Source organism: Torulaspora globosa, chromosome 1 (assembly GCF_014133895.1).
Source record: "Torulaspora globosa chromosome 1, complete sequence".
Taxonomy (NCBI): domain Eukaryota; kingdom Fungi; phylum Ascomycota; class Saccharomycetes; order Saccharomycetales; family Saccharomycetaceae; genus Torulaspora; species Torulaspora globosa.
This window is the reverse complement of record NC_050727.1, coordinates 1,173,512-1,194,981: the sequence shown is the minus strand read 5'-3', so window position 1 is coordinate 1,194,981 and position 21,470 is coordinate 1,173,512. Positions and strand designations below refer to the sequence as shown.

At 47.6% G+C, this 21,470-nt stretch overlaps 9 protein-coding genes across 9 annotated transcripts; 3 read left to right on the top strand and 6 right to left on the bottom strand.

The window, feature by feature from the left end:
• Nucleotides 1-218: 218 nt before the first annotated feature.
• On the top strand, nucleotides 219-6,863 carry SEC16 (COPII coat assembly protein SEC16; the record flags this gene model as incomplete). The annotated part of the gene is made up of 1 exon (XM_037281627.1): nucleotides 219-6,863. One exon carries the CDS (start codon nucleotides 219-221, stop codon nucleotides 6,861-6,863), a length of 6,645 nt encoding a protein of 2,214 aa, XP_037137522.1.
• An 86-nt stretch (nucleotides 6,864-6,949) lies between these two features.
• On the bottom strand, nucleotides 6,950-7,765 carry MBA1 (Mba1p; the record flags this gene model as incomplete). Its single annotated transcript, XM_037281626.1, has 1 exon — nucleotides 6,950-7,765. The coding sequence occupies one exon, from the start codon at nucleotides 7,763-7,765 to the stop codon at nucleotides 6,950-6,952; it is 816 nt and encodes a 271-aa protein (XP_037137521.1).
• A 220-nt stretch (nucleotides 7,766-7,985) lies between these two features.
• On the top strand, nucleotides 7,986-10,454 carry BRO1 (Bro1p; the record flags this gene model as incomplete). The annotated part of the gene is made up of 1 exon (XM_037281625.1): nucleotides 7,986-10,454. One exon carries the CDS (start codon nucleotides 7,986-7,988, stop codon nucleotides 10,452-10,454), a length of 2,469 nt encoding a protein of 822 aa, XP_037137520.1.
• A 40-nt stretch (nucleotides 10,455-10,494) lies between these two features.
• Nucleotides 10,495-11,898, bottom strand: SEN54 (tRNA splicing endonuclease subunit SEN54; the record flags this gene model as incomplete). The annotated part of the gene is made up of 1 exon (XM_037281624.1): nucleotides 10,495-11,898. One exon carries the CDS (start codon nucleotides 11,896-11,898, stop codon nucleotides 10,495-10,497), a length of 1,404 nt encoding a protein of 467 aa, XP_037137519.1.
• Nucleotides 11,899-12,095: 197 nt separating this feature from the next.
• CCC2 (Cu(2+)-transporting P-type ATPase CCC2) lies at nucleotides 12,096-15,065 on the bottom strand (the record flags this gene model as incomplete). The annotated part of the gene is made up of 1 exon (XM_037281623.1): nucleotides 12,096-15,065. One exon carries the CDS (start codon nucleotides 15,063-15,065, stop codon nucleotides 12,096-12,098), a length of 2,970 nt encoding a protein of 989 aa, XP_037137518.1.
• A 293-nt stretch (nucleotides 15,066-15,358) lies between these two features.
• On the bottom strand, nucleotides 15,359-16,129 carry CKB2 (casein kinase 2 regulatory subunit CKB2; the record flags this gene model as incomplete). The annotated part of the gene is made up of 1 exon (XM_037281622.1): nucleotides 15,359-16,129. One exon carries the CDS (start codon nucleotides 16,127-16,129, stop codon nucleotides 15,359-15,361), a length of 771 nt encoding a protein of 256 aa, XP_037137517.1.
• A 224-nt stretch (nucleotides 16,130-16,353) lies between these two features.
• Nucleotides 16,354-18,954, top strand: HIR2 (Hir2p; the record flags this gene model as incomplete). Its single annotated transcript, XM_037281621.1, has 1 exon — nucleotides 16,354-18,954. The coding sequence occupies one exon, from the start codon at nucleotides 16,354-16,356 to the stop codon at nucleotides 18,952-18,954; it is 2,601 nt and encodes an 866-aa protein (XP_037137516.1).
• An 81-nt stretch (nucleotides 18,955-19,035) lies between these two features.
• On the bottom strand, nucleotides 19,036-20,151 carry MSW1 (tryptophan--tRNA ligase MSW1; the record flags this gene model as incomplete). Its single annotated transcript, XM_037281620.1, has 1 exon — nucleotides 19,036-20,151. The coding sequence occupies one exon, from the start codon at nucleotides 20,149-20,151 to the stop codon at nucleotides 19,036-19,038; it is 1,116 nt and encodes a 371-aa protein (XP_037137515.1).
• Nucleotides 20,152-20,365: 214 nt separating this feature from the next.
• Nucleotides 20,366-21,436, bottom strand: CYC2 (oxidoreductase; the record flags this gene model as incomplete). The annotated part of the gene is made up of 1 exon (XM_037281619.1): nucleotides 20,366-21,436. One exon carries the CDS (start codon nucleotides 21,434-21,436, stop codon nucleotides 20,366-20,368), a length of 1,071 nt encoding a protein of 356 aa, XP_037137514.1.
• Between the last annotated feature and the right edge of the window lie 34 nt (nucleotides 21,437-21,470).

Sequence of the window (21,470 nt, the reverse complement as noted above, 5' to 3'; positions counted from 1 at the left end):
GCACGTATATGATGACAGATATTGGTAGTGATGAAGAACGAAATGCACACAGGATTTACTTCTGGGACAGGAGATCACAAAGAGGTTTAAAGCTTGTACAAAGAGGCCAAGAGCACGCAGGCTGGTTGACGTATCCTGCTGGTTTGCTTGAGGAACTCAACAAATTTATGCATACAGAGCTTGCAGGGGCTCTTTTCCATTGTAGATAGACCACAAACATGACACCTGAGGCCAAGAGAAGGAAGAATCAGAAGAAGAAACAGAGACAGAAGCAGAAGAAACAAGCCGAGAAGCTCGCTGTAGAGGAACCTATCATTGAGCAATCGCAGGATGATTCCGTGGAAAGCGCTGATGTGCTGTCGCAGTCAGTTGACGAAAGCGATATGAACACAACTACCACAACAGCGCCGCTGGAGAATGAGACCGAGAATCCTGATGCAGCGGAATGTAAGGGTTCGCCCGAGGATATGGAAATAATAAGGAGCCTTCAGATCGATAGAGGAATTAGCATCCAGGGACAGCTAGAAAAGAAGCTGTCCAAAGAAGTCACGATAATTGATGATATACCTAAAAACGACTCCTCAGATGATGTTAATATTGTTGAGGCAGACCATAATGTGGCAGTGCCCTCTGATGCAGCACGGCGAGAGACAGATCTTCCTATCGAATCATTCAAAGAGCTAGAGAGCGATCCACAGTCTGTGGAGGTAAACACATATCCTGACGTGTTGAACACTTTCACATCCAGTGATTCAATCGAACCAGAGGCAGATACGGATAGAGTTGAATCCGTTGCAACCATTGCACCGAAGGGCAATGACGCAACGCAGGGAACGATCACTATGACAGCTGTGACACCGAATAATGGAGAAGAAGCCAATGGAGAATCATTTGGGGGCAGTTTTCAGAATGCAGATGATGAAAGTGTATCTCAGATGGCTTCGCAGCCAGCTGAGCAGGTCCACGAGCATGAAGAGGCGCTTGAGAGCGCTTCAGACATATCTGTAGCATCCAGCTTCATAGATCAACAACCACAGGCGCTAGGTGAAGCTGAAAACCTATCGGCGGGAATTCCGTCTGAAGCTGAGCATTCGACACGCGCTGATAACGGCGCCGATCTTTCGCCAGGCGTTAACCATGAGTTTGGTCAAGCGACGAAAATGTTCCCCGATAACAATAGCCAGACGGATGAGGTAATGCTATTCGGAGTTCAGAATGAAAATATGAATTCTAGCAACCCTTCGCCATCAGATGATAAGCAGATCGAAGATTTATTCATGCATGACGACGAAAGTAATGAAGTGATGCCCTGGGAGGCAGTCAGTGCATCAGAAACTAGAGACTTGGAATTAGAAAAACGCATGACGCCCATGGATAAGACAATTGGAGCTCCTAAACCTACCAAGCTAGAGCATCTCGAAACCAGTAATAAAACGATTGAAAGGAATGAAAATAATGGAAAAATTACCACAGAAGACGAACCGATGCAATTCAAGAATATATCTGCTACAGCGCTGGATGAGAAAAGTGATGACATGCTGTTTAGGACACAGGCTCCTTTATTGGGGCAAGTAGATGATCATTTCATCAAAGCCGGTGAAGAAAAGGCCTTTCTGCAGAACGAGCTTAATTCATCGGAACCAGTTGAAAACTTGAAGCAGCATCAAATTATTCCGAAACAAGAACAGAATACCGACAAACTGGCCGCTATTTTTGGTGCTGACGATACAGCAGATGATAAGTTCTGGTTGAACGAGCATTCGCAAATTGATAGATCTTCCCACGTACCTCAACCAGAGAATCGGCCATCGGAGCAAGAACAAGGTAAAACTAAGACGAAATTCTCTTTCCTGCAGGAGGATGATGACTTGTTGGATGAGGAAGATGACGGCTTTCTATCCTCTGATGGCGAAGAATCCATCGCCCAAACTACGAACAACGAAAGTAGTGGTGCTTTCGATGCCGATTCAGTATCCCATGTGGCCCCTACCAACGAGCGTCCTAGCCAGCCTGTTGAAGCATCCGACTTCACTTCGTCCATATCATCTCTGCCAACGGATGGGGCCAGATCTAGATATGAGCCGGTACAATACTCGAAGAATCAAGATAGTGCGCCACCACATGCAGGTCGTAGTGTACCGTCGCAATACGGCATTGCAACTCCTCAATTCGCTCTACAGACTAATCTCCCGGCTCAACCCCAGAACCTCGGAGGAAATCGAGAAGCCGTTGAGAAGATTAACGAAGAAAAGAAGAAATCGGACGCTTATGATTTTCCTCTTGACCTCTTCCCCGAAAAGAAGAAAATTGTGCATGCCAAGCCTGTCAAGATTCCCACTTTTGTAGCAGGAGCGTCGCAGCAGGGGCTGGATAGAATTACTCCTGGAGCGGTGGGCCAGACTGATGCGCGACGCTCTATTGGCAACAGGTCAACTTTCGAAGCGCCACTACCAAAAAATCCTTATGCAAGCTTAGTGACGCCGCAAAGCAAAGTCTCAACTGGTTATCAGATGCCAATTCAAGGAATTATCCCCCCAGTTCCTGTATCATCATCTATTGCTCCAGCAAAGTCGCTGCAGGACAATTCTCCGTCCGTGAGCTCTCAGTATCCAGCAATAAACCCTTATATGCAAATTTCTAGGAGTAGAGGTCACAGCAATGCATCTGCTGGCGGCCGTTCCTCGAAAGGTATTGACAGAGCTGTACCCGATACTACTCCGTTGCCGTTTCCATCTGCATCCAGAAAAACCTCTGCAACAAAATACGCGCCAACCTCTCCATCACAAGGGTCATACCAATATGCCCCCGGCAAAGGAAACGGACTCAACGGATCATCTATGAACCCACCACACTTCGGCGGCTTACCAAATATGAATCCAGAGGTAAACCTGCAACCCGTTCCTTACCGCGGTGTATCAAGCACGAACGCAGTGACGAACCCACCGCTTATCCCTTATGGCAGTCTGCCAAGTGCAACTACGCTTCCAGTTCAGGACTTTGTGCTTCCAGCACTTAAGGTTCCTGATTCGCTGCCTCCAACTAATGTGCTTTCACCCACTTCAGCTTCCACGACTAGGAGGTTTCACGCTCGCTCGAACTCGAGTGTTTACACTCCGAACCAGAGTGAATATACTTCGAAATATGCTCCCACGGTTCATCCGCAATACCAAAACAGTTATCCTATGCCTCAGCAGGAAGTCCAAGATCCAAACTTTCCGCTTACGACTGGGAGAAGTATTCGCACCGGTCCGCCGATCGACAGGCCAGTTCCAGAAGCTTCAGCTTTCGACAAGCCTGTGGATAATCAAGCTTTGCTACATCGCCAGTTTCCTTTGATGCACTGGAGCGCGTCAGATAAAATTGTTTGCGCGGTACCAGTAGAGACATCTCCCAACTCATACATTATGGGACCAGGCTCTTCTTTACAATCGTTGGAAGTCAGCCACCTTGAATCTAAGATTCCTGGCACTAACCTTCTCAAATCATTCCCAGGACCGCTCATAAAGAATAAAGTAAAGAAGAAGGATGTCGATAAGTGGTTAGAAATTAGCTTAGGTGACTACGCTGACTCATCTTTGGAATATACCTTGCTAGCAATATTGAAACTCAAACTCGCAGACTCCACCGGCTGGAAGGATATTTCTCGCTGCTTGTATGACTCAGATGAGTTACTGTCGTACCTTTCCCAGCCATTAACTGATTCAAAGTCCAAGCCAGTCACTCCGAAGCTTGATGGAGCTGATCAACTGAAAGTATTAGCATATCTGCAGACTGGAGGACGCGAGATGGCGCTGGCCATTGCTATGGAAAAAAGAGATTATGCGATGGCACTTTTGATTGGTAGTTTAATGGGCAAAGACAAGTGGACACAGGTAGTCGAAACTTATTTGAAGAATGAATTTTCGGTTGAATCTAATGTCTCCAATTTTTCCACTAATTTACTGTCTTTGATGTTTCAAGTTTTCATTGGTAATTCAAAGAGAGCCGTACAAGAATTTTACAGTGATGGCGCGAAAGGACGGTGGGCAACGGAGAACTGGAGAATCGTAGTTGCCGCTGTTCTAAACAACATCGAAGTGACTTGCGAGAAATCAATGAACTATGCGGTCCCTCCGATGATTAATGAGTTCCTGGTGGAATACGGCGTCTTTTTAGCCCAAAGAGGATTAAGTGCAGAGGCCTGCATTGTGTTTGTGATAGCCAATTTACCGCTATCTTCTTCGCCAATTGCTGATACATCGGTGAAATTCGAGCATATTGGTGGCCTTTTGTCGTTGGAAGGTTGCATATTTTCTGAAATTTATGAGTTCGTAAATTGTTCGGATGCAAAGGGCTATGGAAGCTTATACTCGCATAAGTTGTATCATGCTTTCTGCCTACAAGAACATGGCTTTTTCTCGGCTGCTTCTCGATATGTGGATCACCTCACCGGTGTGCTGAAGCAATTACCAAAAAAGGACCCAGCTACTTGGCAGATGGCGCGTGGTTTAAACGAGTTGTCCAGTAGGTTGGCCGGCTCGTCTACGGGGTGGTTAGGCAAGCCAACCTTGAGCAGCGTTTGGGGACAATTGGACAAATCTTTCAATAAATATATTGCGGGTGATGACGACTCTCTAATAAAGAAGCCGCAGGGGAAAAAGGTTTTTGATGGCTTCACACCTGTTACGTCTAGAAACTCTTCGATGCTGAATGTCAACCAATACCAATTTACTCCAGCTCACAATCAAGCTCAACATTCGACTTTCAAACCAGATCAGCAAGTTCTTTTAGCAGCGGGCACTGCCAATCCGATAGAAAATCCCGTTCAAGGGTTAGTGAACAAAAATCCAGTTTCAAAAAGTTTGACTGATCACGGCCCACCTACTACGTCTCCATACAGCGTGGCTTCATCTCCCCAGCAGCCCAAATATCAGAGAGTGCATAGTACCGTTAGTCCTGCTCACTTTCCGCTGAGAAGAGTACAAACTGAACAAGCAGGAGGTACAAACGTCACTGATCTTCATCCGCTTAAAACTGGGACAGAACAAATTGAACGTAAAGATTCTTGCATTGTGAAAAATGAAACCGGTTATTATCCTGGTACCGCTGCAGCTCCTTCAGCTTCGATAGGTCGCTCCTCACCATACTACTGCTCTACGCCAGACTTACTTCAAAACAGATCTCTGGAGCCATCAGATAACTTATCACCAGCTGAACCACAGCTTGGAGAACTTAGCGGTAACAACCATCCATCTGAGCCACTCGATGTCCATTCGGCCCCGCAATCGAATCAAAACGAATCCTCCAAAATGACTTCCTTCAATGGTGCTGAAGATCACAAGCTGTTAATTTCTGATAATGAGGCTCCCTACAAGCAGGAAAACTATAGTCAAGTTTCCGTTGCGGGTTTTGAAGTAATGGTTGAAGGTCGACGCAAATCTGCAAGTAATGAACCGCTTGAAGGCCCCGCCAAGGATATGGTTGACACGTCAGATGTGAATGCTGATCGACGCATGATCAACTACGAAAGTGACCTCACAATTGGTGCAGCTTTCTCTTCGACGTCACACAGTGGCGTATACAATCACAGTCATGCACCTGAAAGTCTCACTGCCAAACTTTCTGAATCTGATATTGGTGCCGCAGGGGTGAGTGCTTTTGATTCGAACGGAGATATGCGCCAGAGCAAGCAAGAAAGCCTAGGAGAAACAGTAGATCGTCAAATGTCCAATGCAGGCTTTGTTGCTACTGACCGCTTCAATGACTCGTCCTTTGATAAGCAAGAGACTGTTGAAGGAAGAGAAGGCGAAGTTCGCCAGGTTGCCAAGGAATACAGCGGCAGTACTACTGATGTATCTTCGCCATCAAACGCAAGATCGGAAACCTCAGTCTCCGGCCTGATAAATCCTTACGCTCCCCCGCTTACTTCAAAATCATACGAGCCGCATCCCCGCAAAGAAGTCTCTCCTTTCGGCGATCCAGCGAACACAAATGGATATATCGCTGATAGCCAAGCCTATAAACGTGAGCAAGTCTCGGTGAAAGCAGGCGAGAAGCCTCCGCTGGTCATCTCTTCCCCTGTTGAACGACCCGCTGCTAGCGCATCGGCTAACAGATTTGATCCGATTAGGCCAGCCGAGGCCTTGACGGCGGATATTTTCGAGCCAGTCATCAAGAAGTCATCAGCTTCAAGAGCTTTCGCCCCTCTAGTTGTTCAGTCCTCAGAAGATCAATATGACGATATGGTCGAGGATGAGTCAGACGACGAGGACGAAGAAGAGCGGAGACGCCAAGCGGAGCAGGAGAAGAGGAAGAAAGAGGAAGAAGAGAAGAAGAGAAAGGAGAAAGAAAGCGCGGAAGCGAAGAAGAACAAACAGAAGCAAGATGAAAAAGCTAGTGGGTGGTTTAGCTGGTTAAAGAAAGATCCCAACGAGAAAAAGCCAATCAAAGCCAAACTGGGGCACAAGAGTACATTTTATTACGATGAGAAGTTGAAGCGCTGGGTGAACAAAGATTCTTCTGAGACCGAAAAAGAGAAAATGGCCTCTCCTCCTCCACCCCCACCTGTCGTTAAAAGAATGGACAATGGTCCCAAGACCAAACCACTGCCTGGCCCTGAAACGCAGTTAAAAGACACTGGTGGAGCAATTCTCCCCAAAAATCCAATAACCGGGGCTCCTCTGAAATCCTTGTCAACAAATTCTCCGGACACAGGAGACAAACCTGCGATCCCACCCACGGCGAACCATTCTGGTATCAATCTATCCGGAAAAAAAGCGAACGGTCTTGACGATTTACTTTCGCTAACTGGAAACAATGGCGGTGCTTCAAAACGGAAAAGAAAACCCGGTAGAGGATACGTAAATGTTATGGACAATAAATAATCGTGCTCATAGGGCGCCTTAATGAATGTTGAAATAACGAAATTAGCTGCTTATATCTATTTACAGATTGGCTCGGCGGGAGCTTACTACTGAGGTGGGAGCCTGAAAAGATCCCCACTTGTCTTCATTCTCCGTATGGCAACTTGGTTGTCATCCTCGTGGCTCTTAGGCAGCTTGTCGTGTGGCTTATTTTCGAAAACAGAACCCAGAAGCACCATGTCGTTGGTCGTAGCGTCGCAAATGAACGCCACGTAGTCAACAACATTCCTATCGAGTTTTTCAGCCTCGTTAGTCTTCTTATTCAGTTTGACCAGCCTCTGAATCGTATCGAACTTGTACACAAGTTGGATATTCTCCAGCGGCTTGCCGGGTATCATCATCGCCTGAACAGACACCAGTTTTGGCACTTGGTTGAACTTGACCAGTTTCCAATCCAGCTTCACGTATCTAGGCAGCTGGCGAGATCTAGCCTCCAGAGCCTCTTCTACCCACAACGATACGCTTGGTTTTACCTCATCGAGCTTGCGTTGTGCAAACGCCGAGTTCACATTCACGTAGATTTCGATCGCTTTGTTTTTCCACAGCAGGAACTGCGGTTTCAGACCCGATTGGTACCGGAAGAGTCCAACCTGTACAGTGTTAAGTCCAAACGTGTACACTCTTCTGATCAATGCATTGAAGAAAGTGACAGGATGTGCAAAAACATTCGGCAAATTTTTGTACGACGTCGGGATGTAGATTTGAGATGCAATACCAAGGTTTCTAGGATTAAAATCCACCGGTTTCTTCTTCTTTTCGGTTTTCTCTTGCAGAATAGCACGACTTGTGCTAAACGAGACTATCTGGGGAGAAAAGCCCAACGGTCTCAATGGCCTTAGAGCAGTCCCAATAACTGATCTCATCAATAATGGATATCAGATTCTCTGCCTACAATGCCTCTTAGATCTTCTTGACCTCTATCAAGCTTATATAGAAGGTCTGCAAAAATCAGGCGTCAAATTATCAACAAGTCACGTGCCACGTCAAAGCACTTTAAAAGCGACCCAACTTTGACCCTCCATCCCCAAACTGGGATGAACAAGAGGCATCGGGAGGGATAAGAAGTCTGGTTGTTGTGGTTAGATGAGAACGTATCTGCTGGAGCTTAAGTCGAAGGACACCGAGCCAATTGACTGGAAAAAGGGGCTTGCTTCCTACCTGAGGAGGTCGTATGGGTCAGGACAATGGTCACAGTTTTATAATGAGAAGCTAGCGGATGAGTTTGATCGGCTGCGAAACAATGCAAACGGGGAGCTTGCACCGGAGGCGCTCCTTGAGCAAAATCTGGTTTACTACGCGTTTTTGGAGCATCTGCACCTGCGACTGGGAAATAATAGTGGTCAATTAAAGCTGGATTTTACGTGGTACGAAGCTGAATACAGTGGATCTGGAAACCCCCAAAAATGCTCACAACATAACCTCGTTCTGGAGAAATCATGTACTCTTTTCAACATTGGTGTGCTGTACACGCAGGTGGCAAGAGCGAAACTGAGCGGGGATCTTAAAGAATCGGTTTCGTATCTGTCTAAGGCCGTCGCATCTTTCAGGTTCCTGTCAGAAAACTTTCTAAACTCGCCGTCCGCTGATTTGCAGGCAGAGAATACCGAGTTTCTTGCAGATGTCGCTCACGCGGAAGCTCAAGAACTGTTTGTGTTGAGACTCATCAATGGAACAGATCCCGCCAAACAAGCTTCGTTGATCAGCAAGTTGGCTTATGCGGTTGCTAACTTGAACGAGAGGTGTTCGCGGTTTTACGAAGAAGCAGAAGAAAATGCGACTGGCTACGGTGAGACGAAATGGCGCGCCATTCTCAAGTGCAAGGTTCACTTCTACAAGGCAGTGACAGCGTATTACTATGCGATTTTCCTGGAGCAGCAAAGCAAGTATGGAGACGCTTTAGCCTTTTTGAAAGTGGCGAAAGCCAGTCTGATATCGTCACTCATCTACAAATCGCATTTAGCGGACTTTATCGATTTCCAAAGCTTCAAGGAAAGCGTAGAAATCAAAGAAAAACAAATCAGCAAAGACAACGACTATATTTATCACGATATAGTTCCACAAACCGTCGAGCTTGAAGCAGTCAAAAGCATGGACGCTATCAAGTCGCCGGACTGGCCCAAACAATTGGATCCGTACATGGAGCAAGTGGCGTCAAAATGTGATGTCTTGTTCAAAGGCATAGTACCTATTGAGATTTATGAGCGAGAGAGCATTTACTCTGAAGAGAAGGCCACCTTTTTGAGAAAGAAAATCGACGCTTCCGAGACCGCAAACTGGGAGTATGCCTCGTTTGTCGAATTCACCAACTTGCCTAAACTCTTGGCTGACTTGGAGGCAAGATATAAGAGTGGTTCTCTTCAAGGAATGAACAACCCCGAATTGGACTTAATGAAGGAGCAATTAGGGTCCTGGTCTAATGCTATTAAGAGCAGCCCTTTCAAGAATATTGACGACCAAATGGGTCTGATTGTTTCTAAGAGGCGGGAAATTTTGGATATGTTACCTCTATTATCAAGCGCCCAAAAAGAAAATATTGTAAAGTTGAAAGCTGCTCTTGTGGAAGCCTCAAAGTCAGACGAGCGATTATTTTCGTTGGTCAAACCTTATGTCCAGGAAATCAACCTTTTGAAGGACGACGTTGTGCTTTGGAAAAAGTTCAACTCTTTTTCAATCAATAAGGAAGATCAACCAAGCCTCCTAGATGTAGATGACTCCAAGGTGGAAAAGATCCTTGAAAAACTGAGGTCAATCAAACAGCTTGCTGAGGATTTGAAACTATTGAAGGAAGAGCGCTCAAGAAATTTGGGAGAATTGAAAGAGGCATTGAATAAAGATGACATCACTAAAATCCTACTGCTTCATGGTAAGAAAATGGACACTGAGCTGAAGCAGGTTTTTGAAAGCGAAATGGAAAAGTTTCAGCCATTCGGTTCCAGGATTGAAGCCACCATATTCAAGCAGACCTCGACCATAAACGATATCAAGTTTCAACTCGATGAGGTTTTCAAGCTTTCCGGATTTCAAAACACATCGAAACTTGAAATGGAGTCGTTTGAAGAATGCAAAGGATTTGTTGACAAACTGAATGTAGCTTTTGAAAATTTCGGAACATTCTGTAATGACCTTCCTAAAGGGTTGGCTTTTTATGATTCACTGCTAAAGATGAGCAGAGATCTTTTAGTGATGTCACAGGCAGAAGCGAACAATAACCAAACTGGCCCATCGAATGAAGAGCTCCTTTCGACAGGGCACAAACTCCAGAAATTATCTATCTCTGATTCACAACCTGAAATCCCCCCTCGTACGTACGCGAAGGGTATAAGTAGTCTGCCGGCTGGTGCTACTCCACTCGGCTATCAAAGTCCGGGAGCCTGGAGCTCCAATTCGCCACAAAGCAGGCCATCAGTTCCCCCGGTTCCACCAAAGCCGCCCGCATCATTTGTTTCGAAACCATTGGATTACGACGAGCAAGAATTGCAAAAGAATCCAACATCATTTTACAATAAGCCGTCAGTATTCGACGAGAACTTGTACTCCAAGTTTAGTGGTTAAAGTTACACAATCATTACACAATCAGTTATGTCATCACAATTTATTTCAACGAGGTTGTATGAATGCCTTTGTTGCCAAAAGAGTCTTTGGATTTATTGACCTCCTTCCTATCCCTAGGTCTCTTGTATGGGATGAACCAAACGTCCTCCGATCCGAAGTCTGCTTCGGATATTTTGACGAAACTGATCAATCCATCGTCGATGATGGCAAGCAGAAAGCTCCGATAGCCATTTTTCAGACGACGGGCTTGCTTTACATGTGCTGCTACATCCTTCTTTCCACCTTTTTTCGATGAGTTGCATTCGTCGGTTTGGCCCTGTTTTGGTTTTGGAATGTTTGCAGGTCTTCCTCCTATGAAGGTGTTATTAATCCAAAACTCCTCATCATCAGTTTCTGAGAGAAATTCAAATTTGTAATCGAGGGAGTAAAAAATCTCCTGCAGGTCAACGTAAGAAGGAAATGTCTGTGCGGCATCGTTTTTGCTGTGTATAACTACCTGGAAATCAGGCAGACCAGGGCTTTTCTTTCTAAACCTTGTCTGGGGCTTCCAGACATTGAATGCGATGGGAAACCTCTCTTTTGAGCGATTTGCTTGTAGGCGTGCTCTTTCCATACGTAGAGCTTCTATAGTCTTTGGCGGTACTCGGTGCGGTACCAGTCTTTTCAGATCTTTATAGATTTGTGGGCTTGATGTGTACCTTCGCAGTAAGAAGTTCCAGGATGAATAAAAGAATACGTTCATCAAAGAGTTGGTCTCCAGCTTCAGGAAAGCAAACATACTACCCCATATGGCGCCGACCGTTCGACGATTAGGATCATCTTCTAAATAGAAAGATGCCGTCGCAGACCGTTTCTTGTCCAATGTAGTTACGATGAAGCCAAGTCTTTTCAGGTGAGCAAACACAAAATACAAATCCATCTCTGCCTGACTCCTGAAGAGAGAGTAGACATCCTGCATACTCAGAGGAACCTCTACAAACCTTCCCGCTTGTTTTTCCGGTCGCTGGTTGCAGTAGAAGGGAAGAACTGTGCCTCTCTCAGCCAGATAAACGAACTCGTGGAACTTCAACCAACACCGTCCCTTTTCATCAACGTTTCCCATGGTCTGCAGAAAATTTCCCTTCGCATGCGGAATCACAGCACCATGATAGTCTTGATCGTAGTATGCTTTCACTTGATTGCTCACTACCGACCCTCTGGGCGAATTGGCCAAAGTGTCGAACATAGCTTCCCTTGCTCTGTAAAGTAACAATTCCTGCAAATTGGTGCCATCTGGTTCATAATCCTTCTCTCCTCTCTTCGGGATAGAGGAAGCCATAGATTTAGCCGAGAGTTTGGCAGCGTGAGACCAGTCTTGGGCAACCTCATCTTCATCAACGTCATCGCTCTTCGAGGTAGTCTCTGTGGCCCTTTCTGGCCTTTGTGGATGATCCTCAGTAGACATCCAATTGAATTGACCCGGCTGCAGTTCAACGGTAAGAGAACAAAACCTGCTACCAGTCTCTTGTCACTGTAGCGAGCCATAATCTTGGCGATGATTACTTGAAAGAACTTAATATCTAGCGCGACAGTAATTATTCAAAAATATTAGAATATAAGTATAAAGGATAAAATGACGGAAATCTAACCGAGCCAAGCGGTTCAATTTCTTTGCTGAAGGAGATCAGTTTGCAGTTCTATGTCCTCAGCGGTCGGTGTATTATTGCGGCGCATAAAGCGCGATAGCCAGGAAGATGACGGTTTATAGGAACGGCTGTTGTCCACAGTGTTGAAATCCACTGGCTTCCACCTTTTCAGCGCTAGGGAACTCATGACAACGCTCACGGAACTCAGAGCCATAGAAAGACCAGCGGCCATTGGATGCAATGAGATGTGCCAGGGCGTCAAAACACCCATTGCTATTGGTATCATAAAGGTGTTGTAGCACAAGGCCCAGAACAGGTTCAATTTGACACGACGGAAAGTCTGTTGGGAAATGTCTAAAGCGTCCACTAGGCCTTTCAAGCTCGCATTCTTAGCCTCAGTATCGCACAGAACAACAACGTCAGCAGCCTCCATTGCAATATCAGTTCCTGTAGAGATTGATATCCCGACATCGCTTGTCACAAGAGCGGGCGAATCATTGATTCCGTCGCCGACAAAAACCACTCCTTGATTCAATTCATCCCTCAGCTGTTTCACCACGTCCGACTTACCATTAGGAGGGACTTCACTGAATATATTATTCATATCGATTCCGACTGCCTGGGCTACTTTCAAGGCAGAGCTGGCATTATCTCCCGTGACCAGGTAAATGCTGAAGCCTCTCTGGGTCAAGTATTCAATGGTGTTAGATGCATCCTTTTTAATGTCATCCACTAGTTCAAATTTTCCAACAACCACATCATTGACAGAAACGTAGCAGAGCGTGAAGCCATGCCTATTTTCAGTTGCCGAATTGCTCGAATTTTGAAATCCTGAGGGCATCAATGATCTGCTTCCGATTTTCAGCTTGTATGTGGTACCATCTAGTTCACATTCGCACGAAAGGCCCTGTCCCATATGAATCTCGCCCTTGAGAGCTTTAGCTGTCACAGACTTTCCGGAGAGCAGCTCATCGCAGTATTGGACAATCGCTCTTGCCACAGGGTGTTCACTGATCGCTTCAGATGCTCTAATGCAGGCCAAGAGACCATCGCCGTTCTCAAAGGAACCATTTGGCAAGAATCGTTCCACCTTCATCTGACCAGTAGTCAGCGTTCCTGTTTTATCGAAGATGAAAGCCCCAACGCTGTTGAACTTTTCCAGTACTTCACCACCTTTGATCAGAACCTGATTTTGTGCGCCCACTCCAGTCCCGACCATGATAGCAGTAGGAGCTGCTAGGCCAAGTGCGCATGGACACGCCACGATCACGACAGAGATCGCCTTCTGAAGACACTCGTAAAAGACTCCATTTTCGGAGTTTTGCAAGTTTGCAATGTTGAGAGCTTTACAGAGAATAATCCAAACGAAGAAGGTGATCAAAGCCAAAGCTAAAATGGATGGCACGAAAACCGAAGCCACGAAATCCGCATATCTTTGTATTGGTGCCTTGATCAACTGAGCTTTCTTCATGGTGCGGATAATCGCAGACAGTTTAGATTCATCACCTACTCCCGTAGCTCTAAAGTAAAAGTGGCCCGGTCCGTTTACTGAGCCCGCGATCACCAGAGAGCCTTCTTTCTTATGAACGTGCAATGATTCTCCGGTCATCAAGGACTCATCTACCTCAGTTTCTCCTCGTAGAACAACGCCGTCAGCTGGGATTCTCATGCCTGGTTTCACCTCTACGGTGTCTCCAACTTCCAGAAGATCTATAGGAATATCTAGCAGGCTCTCGGAATCGCCATCCTGCAGTATCGTGCAAGAAGAGGGCGTCAAAGATATAAGTTTGGACAGGGCAGTCGAAGTGGCCGACTTCGCTTTGGTCTCTAATAACTTTCCCAATGTAATAAATGCGATCAACATGACGGATGTGTCAAAAATGACGTTGGGCAGCTTACCGTTGGCTCTTGGGCGAACGATATTGTGGATGATAGAATAAACGGAGAAGAAATATGCGCAGGAAGTGGAAATGCACACCAAGGTATCCATGGTGCCGGATCTGTGCTTTAGAGACGTCCAGAACGCAGTGTAGAAAAAGCGACCCACAAAAAACTGCACGTACGTTGCTGCAACGAACCCGATCAAGTCACGGTAGTAGAATCCCCGTACCGGTGTTGCACTATACGGAAAACTGTTGCTTTTCACAAGGCCCGGAATCAACATGGGCAGCCCCATGTACAAAACCATTGTAGTGACAGCGAAGAAGCAGGCCCGTAGACACGCTGAGGTCCAGAAATGGATCTCCTGCACCTTAGACAGCAGCTTGATCTGCGCGTTATTGTCTAGAGTAGACGCCACCACCACTTCGTAGCCCAGCGCTGATATCCGATCGACCACCTCCCGGATCCCGACGTCGTTTCTGTCGTAACAGATCGTAAGCAAGCAGTCCCCATCCCGCTCAGCACTTATTATCCCAGCTCCGACCAGCGAGCTGAACCTCTCTGCGTCCTGAGCCGGATCTGCATCTGCAGAGACCGGGAACACCTTGAACACAATGCTCTTGCAGTTCGCCTGCGGCTCGGAGTCCACCACGGATACTATCCTGGCGTCGAACCCGCAGTCCTCTATCGCTTCCCTTATTTCCTCCATAGACACCCTCGACGCATCAAAATCCACCCTACACTCCTCGGTCAAAAGCGCCGTGACAGCCCCATACACTCCCGCCAGACCTTCCACCTGTTTTGTCACAGTCGCCACACAGGCTCCACAAGTCATCCCGCTCACGGTAAGCAAACCCTGCTTCAGCAACCCGCTATTCGGCACCTCGCTATCCCTCACAAGCTCGCAATCAAACCCGCAATCCTCAACCGTCTCCTTTAGTTCATCCAAACTGCATTCCGAACTGTCATACCTGACAAAACACTCACTAGTCATCAGAGAAACCTTGCAATCCTGAACCCCGGTCACCGACACCGTTTGCGACGTAATCGTGTTCACGCAAGCGCTACAGCTCATCCCACCGACAGTAAAAACAGCTTCTCTCATCCTCAACCCTGCCGGTACCAGCCAACTTGCACAGACTCCACAAGATGCAACTTTAATTTAACTTTAACAATGATTTACTCTTATATTTGTATATCGGTAAGACTGCATTACACCCGCTTTTAGCGAAAAATTGCACCGGTAGCTCTCTTAGATGAAGAAACCAGCTGAAAGCGCTGCTGAAGCTGCCCGTCTCGGGTCGCAGCGCTGCGAGACGGCTCAATTGGGCGTCGCGACCACATCAATACCATTAGTCGTAGTTTTACATTACAGAGTCGGTGCTCGTACCCGGTCTGCTATTTTCTGTAGCCACCTCTGGGGAGAGCACCGAGCCGGGCGGCGAGTTTGCGCCGCTGCAGCTCCTGCCAGCGGGCCAGCTGCGCCTGCCTGTGCAGCTCGAAGCCGAAGATCTTCGGGACGTATCTCTTGACCGGGTGTTCGGGCACCATCTCTGGGAACGCCTGCAGGAACATGCCCGGGAAGCTGGTGCCGAAGTACGCCCCGTCGATGCTGCTGTGTCTGGACGACTTGGGGATGTAGAGGTCCTCGCACGACGCACAGTACAGCTTCACGCAGTCGATGCCCGGCACGTCGTGCAGCCCGACCGGAAGCAGCGGCTGGAAGTTGCAGTACACGCGGGGACACCGCCCAAAGTCCGCGCTCTTGTACTTGGTCAGCATCTTGGACAGGCCCTTCACCGTGATGATGTACCGCGCGTGGATCAGCCCGTAGAACTTGCGGGCGTCGCTCTCGAGCTGCTCCAGCCGCGACTGCGACATCCCCTCCAGCACAAACTCGTCCAGCTCGTCGACGATGTACTGCACCACCTGCGTGAACTTCGACACCGTCTTCTGCAAGTTGATCAGGTTGAACCGGTCCGTGATGTACTCCGGGTCCACGTCGCAGAAATACTCGTGTCCCTTGCGCCCCAGAAACAGATCAATCCACATCTCCACGTACTCCGAAGAATCCGTAACTCCTCCCATTGCATCATCCACATCCTGGCCCTCGTTGCGCTGCGCTGCTGCCGCCTCTGCTGTTGCGCCATCTCCCGCTTTATTGGCCATTTCGAGATCCCAGTTTCTCGCCAAGTACTCCGACTCTCGCTGCCGCCGATTAACACTACCGAACGAGCCCTCAAACAGCTCTCCTGTACCAAAACCCTGCCTTTCCTGCTAGTTCTCCCCGTGAGAATCGCTGTTCTCTACTAAGGTTAAAAATTTTGATACTACAGAACACCTTACAAAACCGCCAAAACTGGGACGCAAAGGTCGCTGGTCGCTGCCCAACTATGAAACTGCTCAAATACCCACTGGGGGAACACAACAAGACCGTCACAGCGCTGGCGAGCGCCGGCTCCAGGCTGGTATTAGCGGATGAGCGAGGTCACGTGCACGTTTGGTCGCAGCAGAGGCTGGCAGAGGCAGCGTTCGATGGGTCCAAGATCCAGCAATTGGGCGTTGATTCGACGTTTGCGGTGCGGTACGGTCCCGGGCAGGTCGACAGATCGGTTGTGTTTATGGTCGGGGACGAGCGAGAGCTGTTTCTTGGCACCGAGCACTGGGTAGCCCGGGTCGGCTCGTGGCTGCAGGGCAGCGATATGAGGTGGGAGACGGTGTTCGAGTGCGGGAGCGCGTGTACGATCACTGACGTGAAGCTGGAGCGCAGCGGCGGGGTGCTTTTCGTTCTGACAAGCGGTCCGAACGGCGTGAATCTGTTCGACTCGCGTTCGCTCAGGTTGTTGGGTCGAATTGCGCTGGACTCCGAGGTCAAGCCGATCACGGGGATCGTGGACCCTGTGGGCCAGATATTCACGGTGCTGGCGTCCGACAGATCGGTGCTGGTTTACCAGTACAGCGCGACGGGCGCGTTCAAGCAGCTGCAGAGGCTGGCGCAGTGCGTCAAGGTGGACCCGGTCAGGTACAAGATATCGATGCCGCCGCAGGGAGACGTGCTGCCGGTGGTCAACGCGGTGAAGGGGAGCGGCGGGTCGTCGTCGGCGTCGATTCTTCTGCTCGACCGGAACGATAACTTTCAGGTGGCGGCGACACTGGTGGCGCCGCCTGCCAACGAATGCGTGGCTCTCAAGTTCTCGCCGAAGGTGTACGTCAAGTGCAACGCCAAGAAGGGGACCAAGAGCAACTACAACCTGCTGGCGACGTCGGGGTCGACGCAGAACTCTGTGGTCGTGTGGAACACGAAACGTGTGAAGCCGCTGTTTGGAGCCATTCAGCTCTCTCAGTCTCCGATTGTCGATATGGTGTGGTCTGAGGACGGGCTCAAGCTGTTTGCGATTTCCGGCGACAACGTGTTGTACACGTTCGCCTTCCAACCAGACGATCTGGGCGAGACTCTGGCGCCGGGCGAGGTTGAGCTTTTGCAGAGGAACAACAAAAGCCTCCCTCCATTGGCAGATCCGGTGATCGCGGACGATTCAGCCACTAAGGTGTCGATCAAGACCGAAGGCGAGAACCTCTGGCCGCAACAAAAGTCGGATGTCGCCAAAAGTAATGGTAAAAAGAGCGGAAAGAAGAAGCAGCCTGCGCAGGTTATGAAGAAAACACAGGGAACAACGATGGAATTCAGCGGTCCGTCGTATGCAGTACCGAAGGATCTCAAAATAAGACCGAAGAACGACGCAGCGAAAGGAATGAACGGTGTGAAAAAGCAGAAAAAAGACTTAGATCCAATTGACTTTCTCGATACTAGTTTGATTCTGCCGTTGGTGGCCTTTTCTAAAGTCAGATTGGCAACACCCAAGGTAAGGCTCTCTTTCAATTACAAGCCGGCTCAGAACCAAAGCTTAACACTAGAAGTCAAGAACGGGTCAGGCAACGAACAAAAACCTTCGATTGTTAGACTGGTTTCGAAAGAGGAAGAGGGAGAGAAGGTCCTATTTCAGGACCTTATACCCAAGTTCATCACGATATGCACATCGGGCAATAATTTTTGGGCGCTATGTACCAATGATGGCTTCCTGTACGTGTATTCGGACACAGGTAAGAGAATTCTGCCGCCTTTGTGTCTTGGAATGTCCTGCAGTTTCCTGGAAGCCTGCGCATCATACCTCTTGTGTCTGACCAGTATAGGGCAGCTCTACTGCTGGGATATTGAGAAGAAAAAGCTTCATTTCCCGGTAAATACGATATTTCCTTTGTTGAATCCATCGCTACGTTACTCAGACGACATTTTAACCAGAGCTGAAAACATCACCATATGTGCGGTCACAGAAAATGGAGTACCACTAGTCACTCTCAGTAATGGCGATGGATACATGTTTGACAAAGATTTGGAGACCTGGCTTCTAATCAGCGACGGTTGGTGGGCCTATGGGTCCCAATACTGGGATATGACCAATACAAACAACCTTCAAGGATCCATATGTCCTGGAGAGAAACGAGATAGTCTGTGGAATTCCGGAAACGGTCACCAGCTGGCTTCAACAGTGAGAGAAGACAAGAAGAGCATTATCAATTTCGTTGAGCGCAAGACGAACGATGAGTTGAACCGTAAGGGAAGGATAAAAAACCTACAAAGGTTCGCAAGAACCATTTTAATGAAGGAGGGTTTTGAGAACATGGAAGAAATCGTAACATTGTCCCATCTCGAGAATAGATTACTCGTTACTTTGAGACTGCAGGAAAATAGCGAGTTTTCAAAAACGCTAGTAATATACTGCATTAGACTCAGTGAACTTGGGTACACAGATCGTCTGGACGACGTTTTGTCATGGCTCTACAATGCTGGTGACTACGAAAAATCTATGTTGGCTGGCAAATCCAGAAAAGAGCACTTAAAGGATGTACTGATAGCGTGTGCTGATCAAAGGCATGTACAGAGGATAACCAGTGGCTATGCCAGTGCTCTAGGTCTCCTGGATAATATACTTTAATTTCGACGCGTGCCCGTATATATTCCATCGCCATCTGCAAGAGTCTTTGCATACGTATTTACAAGTCTCAGCTGAGCAAACCTAGAGTCCCATGACTTCCATGACCTCTTTGATGTTTTTTTCTGCTATGGCGGCTGCTTCTTCAGTGCCTTTTCCCACAACTTTCTCCAAGTAGCCTGGTTCACTCATATAACGCTTAAACAGTGTCCGAGGTTCTCTCAATTCCTCGACGATCACCTCTGTCACATATGACTTGAGATCTTGAAAATTGTTGAACCGTTGTATATCTCTCTCGATGTCCTCAACTGGGCTTCGCAAGACGCCGCTTACGATGTTAATTAAATTCGATACCCCAGGTCTATTCACAGGGTCGTAATGGAAACGATCAGTCGTGCTGTCAGTGACGGCTTTTCTTACTTTCCTGCCGATAGTTTCTGGTTCGTCATTGAGATATATGACAGAGTCCTGATTGCTGTCGCTCTTTGACATTTTCTTTGCAGTACAGGTTAGGCTAAGAATCTTCTTAGTCGGTGCCAGTATCGTCGTGGGTATCGGAAAAACTGTAGTATTGTAGAAATTGTTGAACTGCTCAGCTAGATGTCTTGTCAACTCCAGATGCTGGCTCTGATCGTCACCAACTGGGACATGTGTGGACTTGTAGATGAGGATATCAGCCGCCTGCAAAACAGGATAAGAAAACAATCCTAGTTTAACTTTGCCCAATGACGCAGAGTCTGAATCCGAATCTCTAATGTTCGATTTGGCCTTCCATTGGGTCATTCTGTTTAGGTATCCCATGTTAGCAAACGTCGAGAGCAGCCAGTGAAGCTGCGAATGCTGAGGTATACTCGACTGGTGCATCACAGACGCCTTGGAAGGATCTATTCCACAGGACAATATACTGGCAATCGCCTCCATTCTCAATTGTCGAAATTGTTCAACCTGGGGCTTTGAAATCGTAATGGCATGCAAGTCAGCAACTCCAAACAACAGTCTCTGCCCATCTTGCTTTATATCACACAAGTCTCTCCATACTCTTGCAGCACCCAAATAATTGCCTAGATGGAACCTGCCTGTTGGCTGGATCATACTGAATATAGTGGCATCTTTTGGTACATCCTGCGACCGCACTTTGTTCTCTATCCTTTGGACAGTGCTAGCATATCGCCGGAGAACGTAAACCCTTCTCTGTAGCATGTAAGAAGTTTATTAACTGATGATCTTTGCTGCTTTTACTGCTCGATGTTGTAAGATAGTGTCTTTGACATAGTCTTCATCTTGGACGCTTAGATCGCGAATTGCAACATATCCGGCTAAACTACAGCAAACCGATCTCACTGCATCTTTATGGTGGGTTTATACAATCTAGGAATGTTACAACATCTCCAACCTTGCCTCGTACCATGAGCATCTATGAAAGTTTATAAACATTGTCGCTAGTCCACTGCTTCTTCTCAAGCAGTCCAAGTACGGGCCCTTGCGCCGGCTCATATTTGGGGCCTGCTATCGCAGCCACGTAGCCTTCGGGACCGCACACCAGTGATAATACAGGCTCGAGGATCGAGGATTTTTTGCCCTTGTAAGGGACCTGCCCAGTATACGGCGAGGGCGGCAGGATAGACTTAGAAATGATCTTGAGATTCTCAGCTCTCGAAGATCGATTGCGGGACTCAATTACGTGAAGCCGCACTCTATTGCTCCTTTCGAGGGTCCTGAGAATGGTCCCTAGAGGCCCAAGTTCATCGTAGGAATGGCACGAGTAGAACAAATCTATGGTTCCTCTGAAGGGGTTCTCCGTCAACAGCAGCTGCAGCGCGGTAACGACGCCTGTGCCAGCCGTAAACATGGCAATATCGAACGGTTGGAATATAAATGTCTCCTCTTTACCTTCATCGTCAGAACCATTTGATCTCAGAAAGCTTCGATCTCTTTTAATCTCTGATTTGTAATGCGGGAACTCGTAGTCTATGAAGGGCCCACGCAATTCCACAATATGATTTTCTGGCAGCCTATGCAGCCATCTCGCTACTTCACCTTGCTCATATTGCTTGATGTAGAAGAGTAGCTTACCACCAGCGTGTTCACCGTCTTGCAGAATTTCCAGAGACTTGTTATCCTTGTTCATCTGTAGCGGAAGTGGTGTATAATTTCGGACAACCATGACCTCTGGCTGCTTAATCTCTACAGACCACAGCTTTTCACAGCCCAGTTTTGCCCATAGATTCTGTTGCTGCTCAACAACTGGAGTAAGCTCCAGCAGAAAGTGTGAACGATCAATGTCCTCCTTGAACGAAATTCTATAGGGCGTAAAATATTCAGGAGATAGCTCTCTGGCTTCCGATTGCCTCCATTTGAAATATATCGCAGAACCAGCTGCTGCTGTCGTCACAGCGACCGCCCATCTGGGACCTTTGAATGACTTCCATGGGTCTGAAAGCCTTGACGTAGCATACGTTCGTCTTATAGCGCCCCCAATTATCATAGGAGGAGAACCTTATGTATAGTTTAGCTGGTTG